Source organism: Kryptolebias marmoratus, linkage group LG8, assembly GCF_001649575.2.
Source record: "Kryptolebias marmoratus isolate JLee-2015 linkage group LG8, ASM164957v2, whole genome shotgun sequence".
Taxonomy (NCBI): Eukaryota; Metazoa; Chordata; class Actinopteri; order Cyprinodontiformes; family Rivulidae; genus Kryptolebias; species Kryptolebias marmoratus.
In genome coordinates, this window is record NC_051437.1 from 13,769,311 (window position 1) to 13,790,599 (window position 21,289).

The 21,289-nt window shown below is 41.4% G+C and overlaps 1 protein-coding gene across 5 annotated transcripts in view; it reads left to right on the forward strand.

Annotated features, from left to right (window-relative positions):
• The window catches only part of LOC108232072 (dedicator of cytokinesis protein 3), a 57,359-nt gene that overhangs the window by 14,662 nt on the left and 21,408 nt on the right, over positions 1–21,289 (forward strand). For all 5 annotated transcript variants that reach the window (XM_017409630.3, XM_017409634.3, XM_017409632.3 and 2 more), the window contains exons 5-29: positions 4,263–4,359; positions 6,001–6,149; positions 7,615–7,699; positions 9,097–9,138; positions 10,553–10,707; positions 10,910–10,991; positions 11,085–11,145; positions 11,234–11,381; positions 12,429–12,517; positions 13,098–13,223; positions 14,677–14,801; positions 14,894–15,056; positions 15,185–15,291; positions 16,226–16,397; positions 16,481–16,578; positions 17,667–17,750; positions 17,853–17,953; positions 18,058–18,139; positions 18,538–18,708; positions 19,300–19,492; positions 19,607–19,734; positions 19,890–20,036; positions 20,158–20,256; positions 20,380–20,474; positions 20,703–20,778. In XM_017409630.3, the coding sequence (XP_017265119.1) occupies positions 4,263–4,359; positions 6,001–6,149; positions 7,615–7,699; positions 9,097–9,138; positions 10,553–10,707; positions 10,910–10,991; positions 11,085–11,145; positions 11,234–11,381; positions 12,429–12,517; positions 13,098–13,223; positions 14,677–14,801; positions 14,894–15,056; positions 15,185–15,291; positions 16,226–16,397; positions 16,481–16,578; positions 17,667–17,750; positions 17,853–17,953; positions 18,058–18,139; positions 18,538–18,708; positions 19,300–19,492; positions 19,607–19,734; positions 19,890–20,036; positions 20,158–20,256; positions 20,380–20,474; positions 20,703–20,778 (2,875 nt within the window). The remainder of the gene's footprint in view (positions 1–4,262; positions 4,360–6,000; positions 6,150–7,614; positions 7,700–9,096; positions 9,139–10,552; positions 10,708–10,909; positions 10,992–11,084; positions 11,146–11,233; positions 11,382–12,428; positions 12,518–13,097; positions 13,224–14,676; positions 14,802–14,893; positions 15,057–15,184; positions 15,292–16,225; positions 16,398–16,480; positions 16,579–17,666; positions 17,751–17,852; positions 17,954–18,057; positions 18,140–18,537; positions 18,709–19,299; positions 19,493–19,606; positions 19,735–19,889; positions 20,037–20,157; positions 20,257–20,379; positions 20,475–20,702; positions 20,779–21,289) is intronic.

Genomic DNA, 21,289 nt, shown 5'->3' on the forward strand with positions numbered 1-21,289 from the left:
TATATATATATATATATATATATATATATATATATATATATATATATATATATATATATATAAAACAAAAAAGCTCTCCAACTCTTGAGCACGAGAGCGGATTGATCATGCTGTGGGCTTCTGCTGCAGCCAGTGGCACAGAAAGCATTTCATGGGTTCTGCAAGTTCCACGTTTTCACATTTCCTTAGACCCGCTTGGAATGGGAACAACGCGGAACCGGAGATTTTATGCATTTCCCGAGTTAGAGTTAAGCAAAAAATAAATAAAAAATAAAAGCTTTGGCTGAAAAGAGTTGACAGCTGTGGGATGTTTTGCCGTTAAAAGAATCTCATCAGCCCACACTCCCACTTCTGAGAGGCAAGTTTTCGTTTCCCGCCGGTGCCAAGCGATTGTGGCTGCTGCATTTCTTTTTGTCAAGTTCCTGGAAATGAGCTGCTTGTCGAACGTTGGCGCGACATAGAGAAAGTAAACCGAGGCAAACTGAAACCAGACTTAAAACCATTCAAAAACTTCTATGTAGCTTTGTGTTGCAGGAGAATAAAGTGTAAGTTAGCCAAAATACAGACTGCTCACTTTGCTAACAGCAAACGCCTATGTTTCACTTATTTATCCGATGACAGCGGGTATTGATGTCTCTTTTAGCCAAAATCTTTCAGTGATTCAGGTGTTGCTCTGTCTACAGTCGGTGAACCAGTTTTAACTAACCGCTGCGGATACGTTTGTCCCGGGAAAAAAACCCAAACTCTCCTCTGAAGATGAGGTTGATGTAATGACGGGTTCTTCTTTATACTGGTGACAACTTAGCTGTTGGGGTGTCAGGCTTCTTTTGTCTTTTAGTATGTTCAGTGAATAAGAAAATGGAGGCAGACTTGAGGCGGAATGGGAAAACTGAGTAATTTCACTCTGGTTTGCGACGACCAAACTCTTTATTTTCAAATCAGAATGACTCAGTGACATACTTTCAGATTAAGCGAAGACAAAAAGGTTGTGTTGTGCTGCTGTTGGGAGCCAATCAAATAAGAAATTTTACCCATGAAAGACATTGTATTTTGATAATAAATAAATTATAGTATGAATGCATTAGCTGGCCAGCTGCCACAACAATACAGAGATCATTACTGCTACAGATACTGATTTAGGACAGCATCTGTGTCAGAGTTATCTGTGTATGTGTAGGCATGGTAAAGTTAGACGTTTTACACTGAACTCAGGTTATCAGTGTTCAGACAACTAGAAATATTTTATTATCACACTGAGTGACTTAGAGAATTAAGCTGAATAAAGCTTTAAGCTGCTCAGGTTGTTCATTTTGATGTTAACGTGATCCAGTTAATATCGCTGGTTATATTAGCATAATCTAGGACTGCTTCTAAGCTAAATTAGATTTATAGGATTTTTTTCCACGAGTGTGACAAAGTATCTTGATTTTTCTGACGCATTTAATTCTGGGAGACAAAACCTTTGCAGTTTTTCTTTTAACTAGTATTCTTTTCTTTATAATCTATAAAATTTATATGTGGATGGAATCGTTTTGCTGAACTTTCCGAAAGTTGTCAATTAAACCCATCAATCTTAGCAAGCAAAGAAACAATTCCCACACTTAAGAAGCATCATCTGATCTGCCAAATGTTCTTGGGGTTTAGTTATTATAGGAAGCAGCACAGATTTAAAGAAGCTGTTAAAAGTAATTACCTTTCAGATTATTTAAGGTTGTTCAGGAATGCAGCTCATAGTTTGTGTGACCTGTTTACAACATCAACATCAGTTTTACTCTACAGCTCCGCCATTAACAGGTTTGTGATTGCATGCTGCCAGGATTGGCGGGCGATCATGTAACTGTCATGAAAGTCATCCCAAACATGTATGCCAATTGACTGTTTATAATCTAGATTCTGCAGCAAAGGCAGATGATCTTTGTTTCATATTTATGCATGAAAGGTGGCAGGCGATATGCATTCCTTCAAGGAATGCTAGACCTTTAATATTTAGATCTATTATAGGATGATTTTCAGACTCTTTACTCTTCAGACTCACTAGCTTTATATATGTGTTGTTTGTTACAGATTCATCAACTTATCATTGTCAGAGGGTGTGTATCCCTCCCTCATTAGCTGTCTAATATAAAGAGAATTACCACCCGACAGCTGCTGGTGTCTGCACACTCTGCAGTCTTCTTAGGCGGTCACAGACCGGAATAAAGGTGAACCCAACGCCAGGCAGCAGGGCTTTTTTTCCCCATTATCCTAATGCATCTGCAGACGACAAGATCTGTGGCTCAGTGTGAACTTGAAGTTTGGACACGGTGGAAGTTATAACAGAATCCCTCAGCTGAGCGACTAAAGCAGGCATTTTCGCTGGAACAATTAAAAGCGTGGGCTTTCAAACTGACATTATTAAACTTCCTCGCTGCGGGAGATGCACTTTAGGAAATCTGCTTTGTTGTGTAATGGAGTTAATGAGGTGACACACCTACTGCATCTGTGTTGTTCTCCCAAAGCAGCCGAGCCCCAGACGATCACCCACCCCTCACTCTGTTACAGACGGAGACGCTCGCCATGTTCCACAAACAGCATACAGTCTTACATTTGAGTCGCTGCGGCACACTCAAGGGCTTTGTGAGCAAAGTGCAAAGCACCACAAGAGGTCTAACCTTTGCTTTTATGCTTCCCGACGAGAGCGGACACACAGGAAGGATGTGTGGTCTGCTTTTACATGGGAGCTCCACCAACTGTAGCCAAAACAATTTACATTGCTCTTTAAATGTTTTTCTTAAAGCCGTGATGTGCATTTGTGTGGTTTTTATACTGGCAGGTATTTGTCCTGGATAAATTACTTGAAAGTTTCACGCAGTTTAACTTAGACGGTCCTGGCAGCAGGAAGTAAACAGGAAGTAGAGCTGATAGTCTACTAATAAGAATGACTTTTCACATATTGAAAGCAATAAAATGAGCTAAGCTGAACTCCCAAACTGCCCTTTAATTTCTTTCTCTCTTCCTCTGCATGTGCTTGTTCATAATATAAAAACCTTATGTAGGTTTTACAATAAAAAGCTCTTAATTAGCTGTTAGTCTAAATGCAGTCTGCAAACACATACGGTATATATCAACATAGACATCAAGAGAAATCCCTCTGATTGTTAAACCTCAAGCTTAGCATTTTTGGACCAGTCTTCCTACTATTACCTGAATAAATTAAAACTGTATAAATCTCTACGCTCCTTAAGACTCACTCCTAAAACATAATGTTCCTCGTTGTTTTATAAGCTTCCATTTTAAGTTTGTCCATGGACAAATTATTGGTTTTTGACAATGTTTGATCGGGAGCTCAAATTGGAGAGGAATATTTTAAACCTAATTCAATTAAATGATGTCTTTTGATGCCTTATTATTATTAATATTATTATGACCTGCATGCAAGGTGGGCGATCATGTAATTGCCTGTGTGTGTTTGTTTGTCTGTAGAATTCACAAAATATCTCTTGAGTCACTGGATGGACTGTAATTACTGGATGTGCATCTACAGCTGATTAACTTCTGCAGTCAGCTCAGTTCAAGATGGCCACCACAGCTTCTTGAACTTAACAAGCTCCAAAAATTAGCTATAAGCCAGTCAGTTGTGTAAATGCTGAGCTAAGATGTGGTGTGGTAGTAGCCGAGAGTGATCCCAGCACATACTCTGAGCCCTGTGTGGCTGCTTTGCTTCTTGTTTAAAACTTAGGCACGCAAGGAACGACAGCTTTTTTTATTGAGCTGTAAAATTATTTTCAAAATTACCATTTCCACACAGATAACAAAAAGCAAGCCTAGCTAATGACATTTTAATGACCTGTGAGAAATTTTGGATTAATTTGCTATTTAATGACAGACGTTTATGCTTTTTAAAGGGGACTCAGTTCGAGCCATGGATGGTTTTAGGTAGAAAAAAGGCACTATTAGTGCACGTTAAGGCATTTTCACATCTTTTTTCATATACAGTAAAAAAAAAAAAAAAAACACTGATAGTCTAGCAAAACAAAAGCCTGCAGGACTCATCCATCATCATTCACCTGTGAACTAAATTAGAAGATAAAGCAGTGTGTGCAATGTCATGAAAACTGTTCAGTCATATTCAACTTATAGTAGGATATAAAAGAGATATAATATAATATATAGCTATATATAAATATGTAGCTCTTTGTTTTAATGTTTTTTATATATTAAATATCATAAATTCTCTGGAGATTGATCCCAGATTCGTTCTTCTTCTTCTTTTTTCACACTAGGCTGTGTGAGACAGTGGTGCCCCTGGAGGACCCTATCATCACAGAGACCACCTCCACGCTGCAGGAATGGGGCGTCCTGTGGAAGCAGCTCTATGTGGTCGGTAGCTGTGTGTTACAGTGCTTCTCACTCTGTCCAACACAAAACACAAAGCAATAAATGTGAGGGCGGATCTGACGTTACAGAAAAATCCAACCGGAGTTGAAAGAACAGCAGTGTTTGCTAAGAAATTGCACCCATTGTTGTCTCATTTGCTTGGAGGAGGCTTTTTCTGGGAGGCATTTTCTTTTTGCACATATTTCGACACCTTGAGAAACCAAGTTTGGCTCTGAGAAACGTGATTCATCTTGAAATAAGGTCCAAACTTACAGTGAAAGTTCCCTTCTGACTCTCACGGTGAATGTTTCTATTGCTACAGTATCTAAGCGGGAGCAGAAATGGTGGTTGGACACACATAATGGCCCACTGTAGTGTGGTGTCATTCAGCCGTTGACTCATCTTGGCATGCCTCTTGTAGCTTCAGCATCGCCTGAAGATCCACCACCTTCAGTCAGCCTTTGCTTGCTGGGAAAAAGTGATTACTGAAAATTTAAAGCATCTTTAATCCCGTTAAGTGTCGAGGGGGCCGGCAGATGTGGTTGGTGGGGTTTAGAGTTTGGAGCTAAGTGGCTAAATGTTGCAGAGCTGGCTGTGAGTTTTTACATAACCTTTTACTGAGGACTGCTCACGCTCTGAGCGACTATAAGCAGCCTCGGGCATTGGTGCGATGATGTAACTTCCACTGAGGCTTGACTAATGTGAAGCCTTGATTTAACAGTGCTGGTTTTGTCCTCACCCCCCTCCCCCCCAAAAAAAAACAACCCACGCTTTCAATTTAGTGCAAAGTACACCTGCTCCTCTTAAAGTCTCNAAAAACAACCCACCCCCACCCCCACTACCCCCCTGTGTAGAGTGGGCCATGTTGCCACAGTAGCATCCATAATAATAGGATGCAGCACTGGCTGGGTATTTATACGTTTCACTTTACTGTTGCCTGTTAGATTTTCATGGCGCTACTTCGGGGAGCAATGGCCAAAGCATAGCTGCGTATTTGTTACAGTGTGCACAATTAGCCCTGCAGAAACGAGGTCCAAAAGGACTCATCAGCCCTGACAAAACTCTTTGTTTTCAGCAGCTACCGGGCTTTTAGAACACGCAGTGTTTATCCTCATTAAACCTACATGTCCGTTGTGGTGCATTTAATTTTTGCTTTTATGTAAACAAACCTGGGTGCTTAATGTGGACTTGTCATGCCATTAGGAAACACAGGAAGCGCTTGAATTGAACATATTATCTTTGGTTGATAAACAATGGCGATGGCATACTTGTTAGTTAAATGCTTTCTTTAACAGAACCAATGGGTGTAAATCTGCTGCAAAACATGGAGTTCTATTATCTGCCCAGGCTGGCAGAGAGTTAAAAAAAGCCTCTTAATTAGACGGTTATTTTGTCTTGATTATAAGCCTGACCTGAACAAACAAAAGACCTAGACTATAGACTTTTATATATGTTGATGCCAGAAATAATGTGGCTTTGATTAATGTTTTGGTCAGATGTCCAAGTCAAAGTGTGGCAACCCAAGTTTGCCTCATTCTGTTTGTGGTTTTAATCTTGTGGTTGATAATTTTATGTACACATTGCCATGAATGCTGCAGATGAGAGGAGATTGAATATATCAGCTGAGTCTTTTTGGCTACTCAGAAACACAAGGTGGATCTGTTCCACAAGCTCCGTCATGTGATGAATGAGCTCATCGACCTGCGCCGGCAGCTGATCCAAGGCCACCTCTCTCAGGACCAGACTCGCGAGATCAAGCGGCACATCACCGTTCGCCTTGACTGGGGCAATGAGTGAGTAGCAATGTAATGAGTCTATTACATCAGCTGAGCTGCAAAGTGAAGGCGGCAGCTTCAATAAACATTTTGTTTCTAATTGTTGGCCACTAAAGAAGACATTTTTTTGGCACCAGAGAGATCTACGGTGCAGGATGAGTGGGTGTGCAACAGCGTCTCCAAGAAAGAATTTTGTGGTCATTTAGAAGATGAGTGAGTCAGGAAGCTGAAGCTGCTTACAGTCAACGCAAATCTGCCTGGAGGAAGTTTTAAATCGTCTTCTTCCTGTTGCCAAACTCCAGCTGAGACGCGTCGGGCCTCTGCACAAGAAATAAAGATATCAACTCAGCTGCAGAGAAGCTTTGTCGTATGAAAAATGGATTGAGCGCACAATTCCATTTATTCTTTTGGATCACTCATTTGGTCAACGTTTGTGCTTGAATCAATTTTAAAACTACAAAGCCTGTAAAGCAGCACAATTAGCTGATAGATAGTTGAGGCCTGCAGGGAATGGGGACCTGGAAACTGTTAGACTCTGATTTCAGGCTACAGTAACTTGAGCCTGAGACTCAAAACACCACAATGCATTTTGTTGTGGCAGTTTTTTCCCCCTTATAGACCTTTTGGAAGGTCTCTACAAGACAAACATGCTGAGTATTATTTAAGTTCATAAATCTTTGTTCAACTGCAAAATCCCAGATTGTCTCCTTCAGAATAACAATTAAAAAAGAGGAAATTTGTTTGCCGGATACATTGAAGCAATAACAAATGGTCACTTTACTGAATGTTTCATTATCTGACAGCAGTAAAATCAAATTTAGTACAAAGCTATGATACAAACTAGTACAGGATACACTTTCTGTAAAGGAAAGCACAGCTGGTTAGGTGCAGATACTTTCTTATTTAGCTTTCTTTTTTAACTATTACTAACAGTTTACATTGTAAACTCCAATCTGACTGCTGATGGATTTAGAGAAGATTTATGTTGGACAAAGTAGCTCCAAAATCTGTAGCAATCCCTGATATTTGTTAAAGTGATCCTGTGCTTTGGATGTAACACAACTGCCTGCTGTATTTTAGCCCTGAGTGGTTGCCAAGGCAACCAGTGGACACTGTAGGAAGTCACTGCGGCATAAAACCCAAATAGTTGTTTTAAGTCTTTGATTTCTGTTTGGGTTTATTAGGGAGCTTCAGGGGGTGATGGGACGAACCAAGAAAGGCTGTTTTCCGTGTTTAAATTAAGCAAAATTAAAATTTGGAGTTGACTCACTTTACAGTCAGTCTAACTTCATAGCAGAAGACAAGGAAAGGTTTTTCATCCATCGTGTTCATCAAATGAAGGGGCTGTTTGTAGGTTGGATATGTGAAGTAGGCTAAACTCTAGCTGTGTTGACTGATATTACAAAGAGTTGTTTGTCTACCAGCTATAATGAGTTTTTCTCCCTCTCGCTTTTGTCTGCACTCATTATCCCTCCTTCACTAGGCACCTCGGCCTGGACCTTGTTCCCAGAAAAGAGTTTGAAATGGTGGATCCAGATCAGATCAGTGTGTCAGAGCTATACAAACTGGTATGTCATTTTTAATTACTGTCAAACAAAAAAAAAGAAATCTCAAGCTATTCTAATTCTGCTGTTGTGTGTTTAAATTGAACAAGTTTACAAAGTAAATTCACATTCTTTGGATGATAAAATGCAGTTAAATGTTGGGCATATTTATTGGCATGACTAACTGACAAGGACATTATGAGCTTTTGTACGTACTGTTTTTATTTTTTATTGTTGCACCGCAGTCATTTTCATATAGGGATGTGTTGTTGGATGTGAAGGGATGTGTGAATGTACTGATTATCAAATCATCCCTATAAGGTGACTCGAAAGAGAGAGAGAGAGAGAGAGAGAGAGAGAGAGAGAGAGAGAGAGAGCCCAACTCAGCTGTCAGAGTTGCATCATGTGACTCGTGTTTAGTGCTTTTCTTTCCACCGCCTTCAGCGTGTCCCTTTTCTTGCACGCGTGCGCCTCTTGCAGCTGTGATTGTTAGCTAGCAATGCAAACGTAACACAAAGTGACAGCCCCAGGTGGAGCTACGGGAGAGTACAAGCAAAGGAAGTGTTTCACTCATTTTTTATATAAAACGCACATATTTTAATCTTTCTCGCTTTAAACCATGAGCCAGTCGAGGAGCACATTGCTATAAATAAATAATGTCTCAAATGTGTTTCGGCTGTAGTGATGTGGGACTTCCAAACCTAAACACAAACACAGAGAGTTCGAGAGCGAGCGGGAGGGGGAGAGAGAAGACTTACTGAAGCATATCCAATTTTAGAAATATGTTATTACAGCGCAGATGTTATGAAATCTAATGTAATACTGCTGCAGACTGTTATCTAGGAGGGAGATCCTCCCTGGTCAGTAGCTGAAGCTCCATATGCTGATGAAAACATTTTCCAACTGCCCTGCAGCCTCCCATTATCCCATTGCCATGTTTCTCAGCTTTACACGCCGAATGTTTGTCCACTAAATGCTCTGTGCAGAAACAACAGTGTAGCCCTTCGCTGCCAAAAAGCCTCCTGAATCTATTGATGAAATTGAGCTTGTCTTTGGCAGGGCACGAGGCCTTGGCGCCTCTTCAGCTGTGGCAGTTCTTTTAGGCCACCGCGCAGAGTGGTGTGTGTGTGTCTGTGTGTGGGGGGTGATACCGGCTTTGTCCTCTCCCCTCCCACATGCTCACGTTTTGCCTCATGTGGGCTTCGCTTTGTGCCGCAGGAACAGCAGCATAAGTCTTTCTGCGGCCAACGTAGGTGAAACTTAGTAAGGTCTGAAGAATCGAGTGAGGCATCGGTGCTGTCGTGTGTTCATGAACCTGCTATAATGTAAATAATTTCAGGGATGTGTGGGATGTGTAAAGCCTGGACAGACTCATCTGACATCTTTCTTTGAATCCTTTTTTTTCTTCTTCTTTTTTTTAGCACGTATCCAGCAGACACTGTGGTCAGCAAAGCACAAACCAGGTACAGTCATTTCAAAGCTGTCTGTTTATGAAACCGCCACACTCTGCCTCCCCGTTCAGATCTCACTTTTCATTTTTTATTTCGAACACTCTGCACCAGTCAAGCATCCAGGAGTCAGTGCACTCATGTAACACTGAGACCATTACTTTTACACATTTTTGCTATCTGTTGCTTATAATGTTGGCGGCCCTGGAGTTAGTTTCATGCTCAATGCTGCCAGAGTGGAAACACCAGTTCACACTGGGATCACATATGCCCCAGTGCATGCACAAATGCTACAGTGAATAGTTCATTCAGTGAAATTCGTTGGTGTAATAGCACTAGTACCAGGAAGATGTGCTGCGTTTTTGTTTAGTTCATGTCAGTAGTAGTATTTTAATCTTTGGTGTTGTTTTGCATCACAGCCAGATCACAGCCGCTTCATATAAACTTATTAGCTCTATAACCAGCTGCACGCCACACCAGCTTTAGTATAGATTAATAAAGCTGTTTCATAATGTGGTAATCAGTGAGATTTAGAAGTTGTTTTTTTTTAGATTTTCTACCTTTGTGTAACATGTTTTTCAAAACACACCATCTGCCTTGCTAAAAAAAATTAATAAATAAATTTTGAAATGTTTTTTTTTTTTGCTTACAGTATATTTTATATACAGGAGGGCTTAGTTTAATTTAGTTTAGTTAAGTTTGCATTGGGAGTGGGATGAGCTGAGTTAAGATGGCTTGGATTTAAATAGAGTTGGACTGGGTTGAGTTGAGTTGAGATTGTATTAAGTTTGTTGTTAAGTTTGTTTTGAGTCAATTTGGGTTGGATTTAAGTTGAGTTTGATTATAGTGAAATTGGGTTTGGATTTAGATGGTTTGGTTGAACTGGGTTGAGTTAAACTGAGTTAACTGGGTTGGGTGATCTGAGTTATTTTGGTCATTAAAAACAAATATGTGCTATCCATACATATACAAAGACCACATTTTTAATATGTCCAAATAAAACAAAATAGTATATTTTTCGGATCTCATTGCTGAAGTGCCTACATAGATTAAAACATGTAGGGTGAAGGCTTTGCTTTTTCACTTACCATTTTTTATGTTTATTATGTTATATTGATTTTTAAATTTTAAGCACAATCTATTCTTTCAGGCACTCTATTTGAAAGCTCAATAATAAACCACTTATCAGACTTGCATCATTTGTTGACGCATGTTATTAATTTGAACAGTCATAATAATGTTAATATAAGAAGTATTTACTTGCAACAGAAGAGAAAACACTGTAAACAATTTAACAATTAATTATTCACCTGCTATGACACCCCATTTGTTTAGCTATATGTAAACGTCTTCATAAAGAATGACAGGGATTTGGCCTTAGCCCGTAAAGACCTGACTTGTTAGCGGCCACTTTCTTCTTCCTTCCCAGGGGGATAGCATCAGGCAGCGCCACGGTGATGGCTGCCGTGTCCCTGTGTCGCACCACCTCTTCATCAATCTGAAAAGCTTTACTTACAACAGCATCAGCGAAGATGCAGACGTCTTCTTTTCTCTTTACGACACGCGCGAGGCCAAACAGATCAGGTACGCCAAGCAATCTCAGTGCTAATATGGCAGCCACACTACATATTGCATGCATGTGTGAGCTGACATACCCCCTCCCCCTCCCCCTTTACACACACACACAGTTGTGTCTACACACTGTTTCGGCCGAGCAGATTGATTTAGGCACTTTGTGGTCGACAGAGTCTCTGAAACTGTGAACTGACTTTTTTTTTTCTTGCAGTGAGAAGTTCATGGTGAAGCTGAACAAAAATGGAGGACCAAAGAACCCAGAGAAGATTGATCGTCTGTGTGCTCTCTTTACGGTGGGACCTTTTTGATCCTGATGTAAAAAATAATTTAAATATGTTACATTTCCATTCTTTTTACTAATTTTTCCCAATCCCGTTTCCCTGTAGGACCTAAGCAGTAAAGACTTGAAGAGAGACCTTTACATTGTTGCACATGTCATAAGAACTGGTAAAATGAGAGAAATTGAGCTTTCTGCGATTTTAAAATTTGGGGCATTTTCTTGCGGCACATTTTTTCTTTCCCGTTTTGTTTGCAGGCCGCATGCTGCTGAACGACTCAAAGAAAGGCCCGCCTCATGTCCAGTACAGACGGCCGTATGGCTGCGCTGTACTTGCCATGAGTGATGTTTTCCACACCATCACGGACCTCAAAGAGGAGAAGGACTTTGTGCTCAAAGTTTACACGTCAGTATCCTGCTATAACTGTTCTAGTTTTCCTTCTTTTACATAGATATTCTAGCACTCAAGTTTCTCTGTTTGCATGACTTACCAAGTCTTTTTTTTTGCCGATTATTGCTGCTGTAGTCTGAGAAATGTGTTGAGGAGCCTGTGCAGTGATGCAGGAGTGTGTTAATGTTGTGAAACTTTTGCGCATGACAACCGAACGCCTTTTCTGTTGATGCCAGTGTGTTTTTGACCTGAATGATAATGAAGTGTCCTTTGGAAAATCAATAGCTCCTCACCCCGAGCTTGAGATAGGGCACCTGGCATGTTGTGAATCTGGCTTCTGCTGTTAGGCTTCGCCACAGACAGCCACTCCTGTATACTGGCCAAGCGAGGGGAGGAGGGAGACAGAGAGGAAGAGGCAAAGAGATCAAGAGGGATGACACTCAGATAATTGAGCAAAGTTGAGGACAAAGCAAAATAACAGCAAGCTCAGCCTATTTTCTCGTCAGTCAACAGCTGAAGTGTCTCCTTGTAGCTGGACTCTCCCTCTCAGCGCCCTCTCTGGGTCAGAGGTCATTCATATGGTTTGCCACCTAGTGATATGATATGTTTCTTGGGTAAGGATTATAGGACAGCCACGCAGATCAGTTTGAAGTAATAGAAAGCTGATGTTTTTATAGGATTTCTCTGTCGACATCAAGAGCTCCTTCTTATAAAAAGTAAGCAGTGATTCAGTGCTGAGCTGCCTCCAAACTGTCGGCTCTTATATCGCTCCAGTCTGTGCATTTCCTCGTGCCTTTCCCAGGGGCCTTTGGGCCCACAGTAATGAAGAAGGCTGGTAGAGAGCTGGCTGTCAGGTCTGCTTAGTGTGCTGTGCATTTGGGCTAATGTGCTGCTTGATAGCAACTCCCCTTGCTGCTACCTTTTCTCCAGGAGGAAATCGGCTCTGGGACGCATGCTGCTCATGTGGTCCCCGTGCACACAATCCCGAACCCTCCATCTGCTCTGAAAAGCGTGCGTTTGCGTGTTGTTAACAGCCGTCCCCATCTCTTTTTGTTAACCCAGATGTAACAATGAGAATGAGTGGTACCAGGTACACGAGAACATCATTCGCAAGTCCAACACCAAGTACTCAGCGCCGAGCACCAACTACGGTAAAACTGTTGTCAGTAAAGACCTCAGATTAGCATGTTTTAATGTTACTGAATCTTTGTCACCGCTAGCTATCACTTTGATATTGAAACCTTTAGAAAAAAACAAGTGAACGAAGCTGTTGGCTCACTTAAAAAGATCTTTTTGTGGCCTTGTAGGATTTTTCTGTGTGAAATTTTAACAAACTGAGGAAGGGGGGATTTGTACAATTGACAGCAAGTTTGTTTTTCTCACAAACATGTCACAGTTTAAACTCATGACTCATATTTTACAGAAATATGTGGCTAGATTTCTGCAAAAGCCTTATTTTTCTTTGTTTCGATGCGTTTTTCCACACAAAACAAATGCCCCCTCCCTCCCTCTGTTCTGGCTCTGATCATGTCTCTCCTGTCTTGTCTTTTCTTCCCCCACGTTCTGACTAATGTCCTTTCCTCATCACTCTTCTTTTCTGTTCGCATTTTACTTTCTCCACTTTCCCTTTCTCCTCACAACCCCCCCACCCCTTCACTTGATCATTTGGACTGTTTTGTTTTTTTTCGCACACGTGCCCACCTCCCTGATTGCCACTGACCCCCCTCCCAGGCCTCATCATTTCCCTCCAGCTGCTGCGAGGAGAGCTGGAGCACATCAGACGGGAGAACCAGGCCGTGTTCAACAGGGCCTTGGCGCTCACACGCAAGCTGGGGTTCCCAGATGTCATCCTGCCAGGTAAAAGAGGCAAAGAGCAGCAGGCGGTAATGGGTACAGAGAGGAGGTGGAGTCCAGAGGCCAGATGGCTCACAGGAATGGAAGGTGGGGAAGGTCACACAGATGAATGAAGAGATGGATTGGAGAAGAAGGAAAGGAGTAGACAGAGTAGGAGAAAACCACAGGAAATTGATCCAGGAGAGGGCAACGCGAGCCGATACAATGAGGAAACAGTAACATATAAGCTGGCTGGTGCTATACATTTACCAAAAAGTCGGATCATTTTAAATAGGATTATGTGGAAACAGTTATAAACAATTAATATGTTGCCTGATGTAGATTGTTGTTTGAATGACCTCAATTTAGAAAAGCAGAGTTTAGTTTTGACCAGCTGAACGGCTAGTTTGATCAGAGCCAACATCAAAAATGTCATTGCAGTTCACGCAAACACTATTTTCCAATCCTTTACATTGCCGTCAGTTTAGCATTACATGATTATCTACATATAATTTTATAGTTGTTTGCAAGCGCAAATAGCAGCAGCAGCGGCAGCAGATAGCTGCAGTGATGAGCCGTCAGCTAAACAGTCCTGTTTGACTTCAACTCTGTTTCTTCAAATGATCATTCAAGAGCAGTCTGTAAACATTTAAAATATTTTTTTCATTTATAACCTTTTAAGAGAAACCCACTACAAAAATGAAGAATCCGTTTTGAGTTCTGCGGAAAAAAAATGCAATGATTTTATAATTGTTGCGTATTTTAGCGGTCTCTAAAGATGATCCAAAAGCAGAGAAGAGGAAGGGCGTGTGTTTATTTCAGATGAGTTCATAAGCTTTGTTTCTACTGAAAAACATATAATTTTCTCCTCCTTAGCTCGTCTCCACTTAGCATGAAATACCTCCTAATATCAGTGCTTGTGAGTCATCTTTCCCAAAGGAAATGACATGGATATAAATAACTAAATTCTGATTTTATAAATAACTGTAAAAAATCCTCCTTCAGTGTTGGCTCTGATATTTCTTTGCTGACCTCACAGGAGGTGCTGAGGCAGCCATGAGGCCTCAACTCATCGGGGTCATTTTAAATCGAAAGGAGCAGTGACATACAGTGTAATCCACAAAGAAGCTTAATTTCTTTTGACCACACAGAGTTCATCTGTGGAGCAGAGGATGACGTTATGATTTGTGAACAACACCCAAGCGGGGACTTTCTGAGATGTCTTTGCATTCCTAATTTAGCTTTAAGTTCTCCATACGGCAGTTTTTTGTTTTTTTTTCCTGTTTAATTACATTTTCCTGTATGAGGTTTCAAGACTTGGCTGACGTGTTTCATTCAGCTCCCTCTGGAGCCGTAAGAAGCTCAATATTACGTTATTGCTTTTCTTCACATAAACAGTGGCACTGTCTAAGATGAATGTGTAAAATTAGTGAGGTTGCTCATTAAATAAAGTTCCTCCTGTCTTTTATGGTCCTAGGCGACACACGCAATGACCTGTACCTGACCTTGGAGCGCGGGGAGTTTGAGAGGGGTGGCAAGAGCGTCCAAAAGAACATCGAAGTCACGCTCTATGTGCTGTACGCCGACGGGGATACACTCAAAGTATGACACAGATGCACATCACCAACCTTATCATCAGCACATGAGTAAAACAGCGAGCCTAACTTTCTCGCCGCGCTTTGTTTTCCTTCCAGGACTGCATCAGTTTGGGCACCGGAGAGCCGAACACCACGGAGTACCGCTCGTTCGTCCTGTATCACAACAACACCCCTCGCTGGAGCGAGATGGTCAAGCTGCCCATTCCCATAGACCGTTTCAGAGGGTCCCATCTCCGCTTCGAGTTCAGACACTGCTCCAGTGAGTCAGCACCGCAGCTCAGCGGGGAGTCACACCCTCAGATTACGAGCACACCGAGGCGGGCTCCGTCACAGCTGCTCAAAAATGTGCAGCTATGATGCGTGACATTATGATGTGCTTCCTTTCAGCTAAGGACAAGGGGGAGAAGAAACTTTTCGGATTTGCTTTCACTCCCCTGATGAGAGAGGATGGGACCACGCTGTCGGACGAGATCCACGAGCTGTATGTGTACAAGGTACGACGAGGTTAAACACAAACACACAACATGTACAGTAGCTGCATTGTTGTAACTACAGAAACTATTGCAGAGGGCCATGATAGTCAAAACTGACTATACCAGCAACCAGAACTGACTTATATATTAATAAGACATCTCAAACATTTTACCAGTGTCTCCTGACCTTCTTGCCTTCACCTCCAGCTTTTAAAACCATAAACCCATTTTTTTTCCGTTTAAACGAGTTGTGTCTGAACCAACTTTGGATTTCTTTTAAACTCTTCCATTCAATGTTACACACTGTTTTGAGTTCCTGTGTGTTGTTAGGGCACCACATGGAGTCAGCTTTTGTATTTACAGCATTTTTTTTAACAATTTATTAAATAAAATGCACCCATTCTTTTGCTCTGTTTTGTCTGAACCAAGCGACCCCATATAAATAATCCAAAAATACCTTTACAATAATTTAGCCTACAGGCTATCATTTTTCTTTTCTTGTTTATTTATTTTTTTTGTTTGTGTTTAGATCTCCCACCATTCTGGTGTTTGCATCCCACAACATATTTGTTTTGACTTCATCTACATCTCAAGTACTCAAAACCTAGAAAAAGTCAGAATGTCAGCTTCTGACTAGATGACATAATCAGGAAGCAGATACCTGTCTGAACACATAAAATGTTCACTCATAACATCACACTGACTAAAATTCTAGGTTATCTCTGCACAAGAATACGTTCATATCTCTATATCTGTACTAAAATTATATGCTCACTCAATGTTAGCAATGTTATACAATAAATATGAAGTTTTACACATATTGCTCGTATTGTTAGATTTATTTGAACATCCAGTTAGTGGCAGCAACTAGCTCTCCAGACCAGACATACCAAGCTAAAGAGGTCCGGTTAAATCAAACCTTTAATGGTCTCCTCCAAACCTCCTTTCCTTTTAGTGTGATGAAAATGCCACCTTCAGTAACCAGGGTCTGTACCTGAGCCTTCCCTGCTGTAAAGAGGACTTCAACAGCTGCCCCAACCTGCCAGCCAACCTGCCTTTCCAGAGAAGCCCCAAAGAAACCTTCTGGGTCTCTACAATACTCTGCTCCACCAAGCTCACTCAGAATGGTAACCTCCCACCGTCCAGAGCCCTCCTATGCATCTAGTCCTGTTTGATTCGGTTCAGCTGACTGAGGTTTTATTGTTTTTAGTCGATCTTCTGGCTCTTCTGAACTGGAAGGCCCATCCAGACCGGGTGTTGGACATCCTCGGTCGACTTCGCCAAATCAGCGGAGAGGAGATTGTAAAGGTAATTACTTTATCTTTATATTGTTTAAGTAAAGATTAGAGAGATGTGAAAAAAAAACTTTTTGAAAGATGCTGTGAGCTTCATTGATTATATGCTTATTTAAATTATTTCTGTTATGCTTTTTAGGTGGAGATAGGTTTGTACAAAAGAGTTCTTAATTAAATTTGAAAACTGAAGATCATACATTTGATCAAAAATGCCAAAATATAAGCATTAAGCCCTGCTATTCTGTCCGTTTTCATGCCCCGCAGCTTTAAAAAGAAAACGTGCAAATTATACATCAAACCATGGCTCAGTCAGGAATAGTGTGCTGTGACTTTTGGTAGGACTACAACGTGTAATGTAGACAAAATTTGCAAAACAGTTGCGAGAACTAAAGAGGCTGTAGGAGTAAAAAAAGTTCACAAAGAAAATGTAGGTAGTCTAGTTTAACCCGGCGTGTCCCTCACCCCTATAGGTCTTGCTGTTTTCTCTCAGATCCCCTCAAGGTGCACAGAGTCCACACAAAAGCTTTCATAGACTTCAGTTTTGTTTTGGCTTATGATTTCTCTTCAAAACTGAAAGGGCTTCTTTAATTTATCATATATCCTGCATGAAACTTTTTAATATCATACAAATTCATATGTGTGACCATCAGAGTCTTCTGCTGCTCACATTTCAAGAATTTTTAAGTTACGACTTATAGCTTTCACACAGTGACTGTTTGTTTGAGGCTTACATTTCAGTCTGTAGGCCTTTATTTAAGTTTGCAGTCAGGGAGTGAGAGACACAGGTGAGCCACTGGCAGCAGCTGGGACACGTCTTTTTCATAAATGTTTTTTTTTCTAGTTTACAAGTAAAATAAATTGTGTTTAGGACAGCTGTTCAGCCACAATATGGTCTCATAATAATAATAATAATAATAATAATAATAATAATAATAATAATAATAATAATAATAATAATAATAAAAACATTTTAGTGCCTTGTTTTTAGATACCGGGCTTTCCTTTTTTTTTTTTTTTTTTTTTTCAATTTCCTCCGCTTCTATTTCAGGTAACTTTGATGTGATGGTTGTTTTGAGATTAGTTCTTTATTTTCTCCCTCAGTTCCTGAGAGACGTCCTGGATACGCTTTTCTGCCTCTTAGATGACAACACTGATAAATATGGACCGCTGGTTTTCCAGTCTCTGGTAGGAAGATCTGAGGAACACAGCTGCACTCACTTATTAAATTGCGCGCGACGACTTTTAAGCTGTGGAAATAGATGATAACGCGTCTCTGCGTGTGCTCAGGTGTTCATCATTAACCTGCTCAGGGACAGCCGTTTCTACCACTTCAGACCTGTCATGGACTCCTACATCCAGAACCACTTTGCCGGCGCCCTGGCCTACAAGTAAAACAAAACGCACACGATTCTCAGAGGTTAAAATAGCCTGAACAAAATGGGGTTTCTTTAAAGCCTGCAAAGTTTTTTAACACGGGCCGTTTTGTCTACAGAGAACTGATCCGATGTCTGAAGTGGTACATGGACCGCTCAGCCGAGGTCGTCCGACAGGATCACATCCAGGAAGCCATGAGGGTAGAGTATCGGACTCACTTCCTGCTGCCTCAGTCCTGGCTCCGTCAGTGGAGATTAATTAGCCTTAAGAGAGGAAATGGTCAAAGAGAAACAGAGCTGATAAGGAGTAACGTGATACCGTTTGAGGACTCGGAAAGTGGATTCCCTGCTGAATGTTTTGAAAGGAAGTCACTGGAAAGCGCCGCAGATATCGATGCATATATTGCAGCATTTTCATGTGGCCTTTGTGGCGAGATAATCGGAAGAACTATTCTACCGCTCTGCCTGAAACATTCTTACACAGATTGATTTTTAACCTCGAACTGATTGTCTTTGTTGAGGAGCTGAAAGTTAAGCGATGACGTGGCTGTTCTCTGACCGCGTGGCCTCCACCTCTGTCCCTGTGACAACCACCGCAGGCTCTGGAGTACCTGTTCAAGTTCATCGTGCAGTCCCGAATCCTGTACGCCAGAGCCACCTGTGGGATGGAGGAGGAGCCGTTCAGAGCCAGCATCCAGGAGCTTTTCCAGTCCATCCGCTTCGTCCTGAGTTTGGACAGCCGCAGCTCAGAAAATCTGGTCTTCACACAGGTCATCCTGTGCACTGAAACACACTGCATGCCGCACGCTTTCACGAGTCGTTCTTTTTCATTCGTCTTGTTTTTATAACTTCTCTTATTTATGATTTTTTTTTTTTTTTGCATTCGTGTCTCAGTGATTGATCTTTATCTTTTGTTTCCATCACTATGTGTGTTCTGTTACTGATGCTTTAATGACTGTTGCTCCATCCTTGGCTTGATCTCGGACACTTTAGGGGTGCGATCATCTGCATGCCTTTCTGTGGTCATATCTCTTGGCTCTCGCCCATCTCAGTAAGTCACAGCACCCCCCTGTGTTGGTTCCACACTGCAGCAGATGCTGTGCAGCCATCAGCCTGCTCAGACAGGATGATTCATTTTTAAGACATTAAACGTTTTGGCTTTTTGTTTTAGTGCTGATTTAAGACAAAATAATAATAAAAAATAAAAAATCAGCCGCCACATTAATGTCTTGTTTTACTTTTAAAATGTAGCTTAAACACACGTTATGTATTTTATTTCTGTCACTGTAAAAAATGTGATGTTTATATACACACGGATCTTCATTCGTTTCATAAGCTGTGTCCTTTATTTTCCCTCCCAGGCAGCGCTGTTGAACAGTTTCCCTGATATCTTTGATGAGCTGCTGCAGATGTTCACCGTTCAGGAGGTGGCTGAATATGTCAGGGGCACCCTGGGGAGCATGCCCAGCACGGTGGACATCGGTCAGTCCATGGACGTGGTCAAACTGCAGTCCATCGCTCGCACAGTTGAGAGCCGCCTCTTCTTTTTCCCCGGTGAGACAAATGAGAAGGATTAAAAACTTTTTTTTTTCTTTTACAAACAAACAGAAACCAAATGATCAGGCATGATTTAGTAGTTTTACCTCGTCACTTGCTTTGTTTTATCAGAGTCCCGGAGTATTTTGCTGCCGGTAGTTCTGCATCACATCCATTTGCATCTGCGCCAGCAGAGGGAGCTGCTTATATGTTCTGGGATCCTGGGAAGCATCTTTTCGATAATCAAGACGAGCTCCATGGTACAGTAAACTGTCCTGTGTGTACAAACTTCAACGCATTTGACAAAATAAACCCGGTTCGCCTTTTTTTAAAATCAGAAATCTTACAAGGTCACAGGAGGTTACAAGTTGAAACTCTTAGACGCTCCTCAGCTCTCTTTAAATGTACTTTTCAGGAGTCTTCTGTTCAGGAGGAGGTGGAAATGATGGTGGAGAGCTTGCTGGATGTGCTGCTGCAGACTCTGCTGTCCATCATGAGCAAATCTCATTCTGTGGAGACGTCCAGAGGACAACGCTGTCCCCAGTGCACCGCAGAGATAACGGTAAGCCTCCACTCAAAGCAACGCTTTGACAGATAATAAAAAGTCCGTGAAGTTGGATATTATTTTGAGTTGATTAATGTATCTTTTTCTTCTGGTTTATGGTGTTTCACCCTTTGTGCAGGGGGAGTATGTTTCCTGCCTTCTCTCTCTGCTCCGGCAGATGACAGAGATCCACTTTCACCATTTGCTCAACAGCTTCCACAGCAAGGAGGAACTAAAGGTGGGAGAGCCTGGCCTGAGTTGTGAATGATCAGGTTTAAAACTGAGCTGAGGTCGGAGTGAACAGATGAACTTGCGTACTGTGCTTGGGCTGAGCAGACTTTGGTAACGCGCTTTCTTGCAGGAATTCCTGCTGAAGATTTTCTGCGTGTTTCGCAACCTAATGAAGCTGACCATCTTCCCTCGGGACTGGAGCGTGATGCGGCTGCTGACCAGTCAGTGAGTCCTGCTTTTTTTGGTTTCTGTCACACGTTTTATTTTGCCCCACAGACGAGTGTAGGGAGCACAGCCAAGCTTTTAGATAAGGCACTTCTTCAGATAATCCTGATCTGAAGGTGATGCTTGCTTTGCAGATTTTTCTATCCATTTTTAATTTTTTTTATTTTTTGTTTTTGGCACAATGTGCAGTTTTCTTTGAGCTCATTGTGTAATGTTTGGTCCCTGCAGTATCATCGTGGTGACAACGCAGTTTCTGTCTCCAGCTCTGCACAAGAACTTCTCTGAAGGAGACTTTGATTTTAAGGTAGGTGTCTTGGCAGCGGCAAGCCTACGGCTTCATAAAAAACTTTTATATCACCTGTCAGTGAAAAGCAAAAGTGGACAAAAATGTTGCCCGTTTGTGTGTCTGTTACCAAAATATCTTATGAGCCACTGCATGGATTTTAATGAAACTTGTAAAGAAGATAATCATTGAATATACATCTGCAGCCAGTCAACTTTTGGAATCAACACAATTAAAGATAGCCGCCACAACCTACTGACTTTCGGGTTGAATGTTATTTAGATCATTAATTATCCAACAACAACCAGTTAATTTACCAACAAGTCCTTAACTGTGTTTATTCCTCTCATCATGGACAACAAGTCCTGTGAATGTGGAGACATTTGTTCTTTTTTTGCAGAAGTTACAAGGGGGGAACCAAATATTTCAGCCGTCTGAAATAATCGGTTCCCCCTCTAAAACACAGAACAAAAATAATTTACCAACAACTCCTTAACTGTGTTTATTCCTCTGTATTATGATATTATTAGCA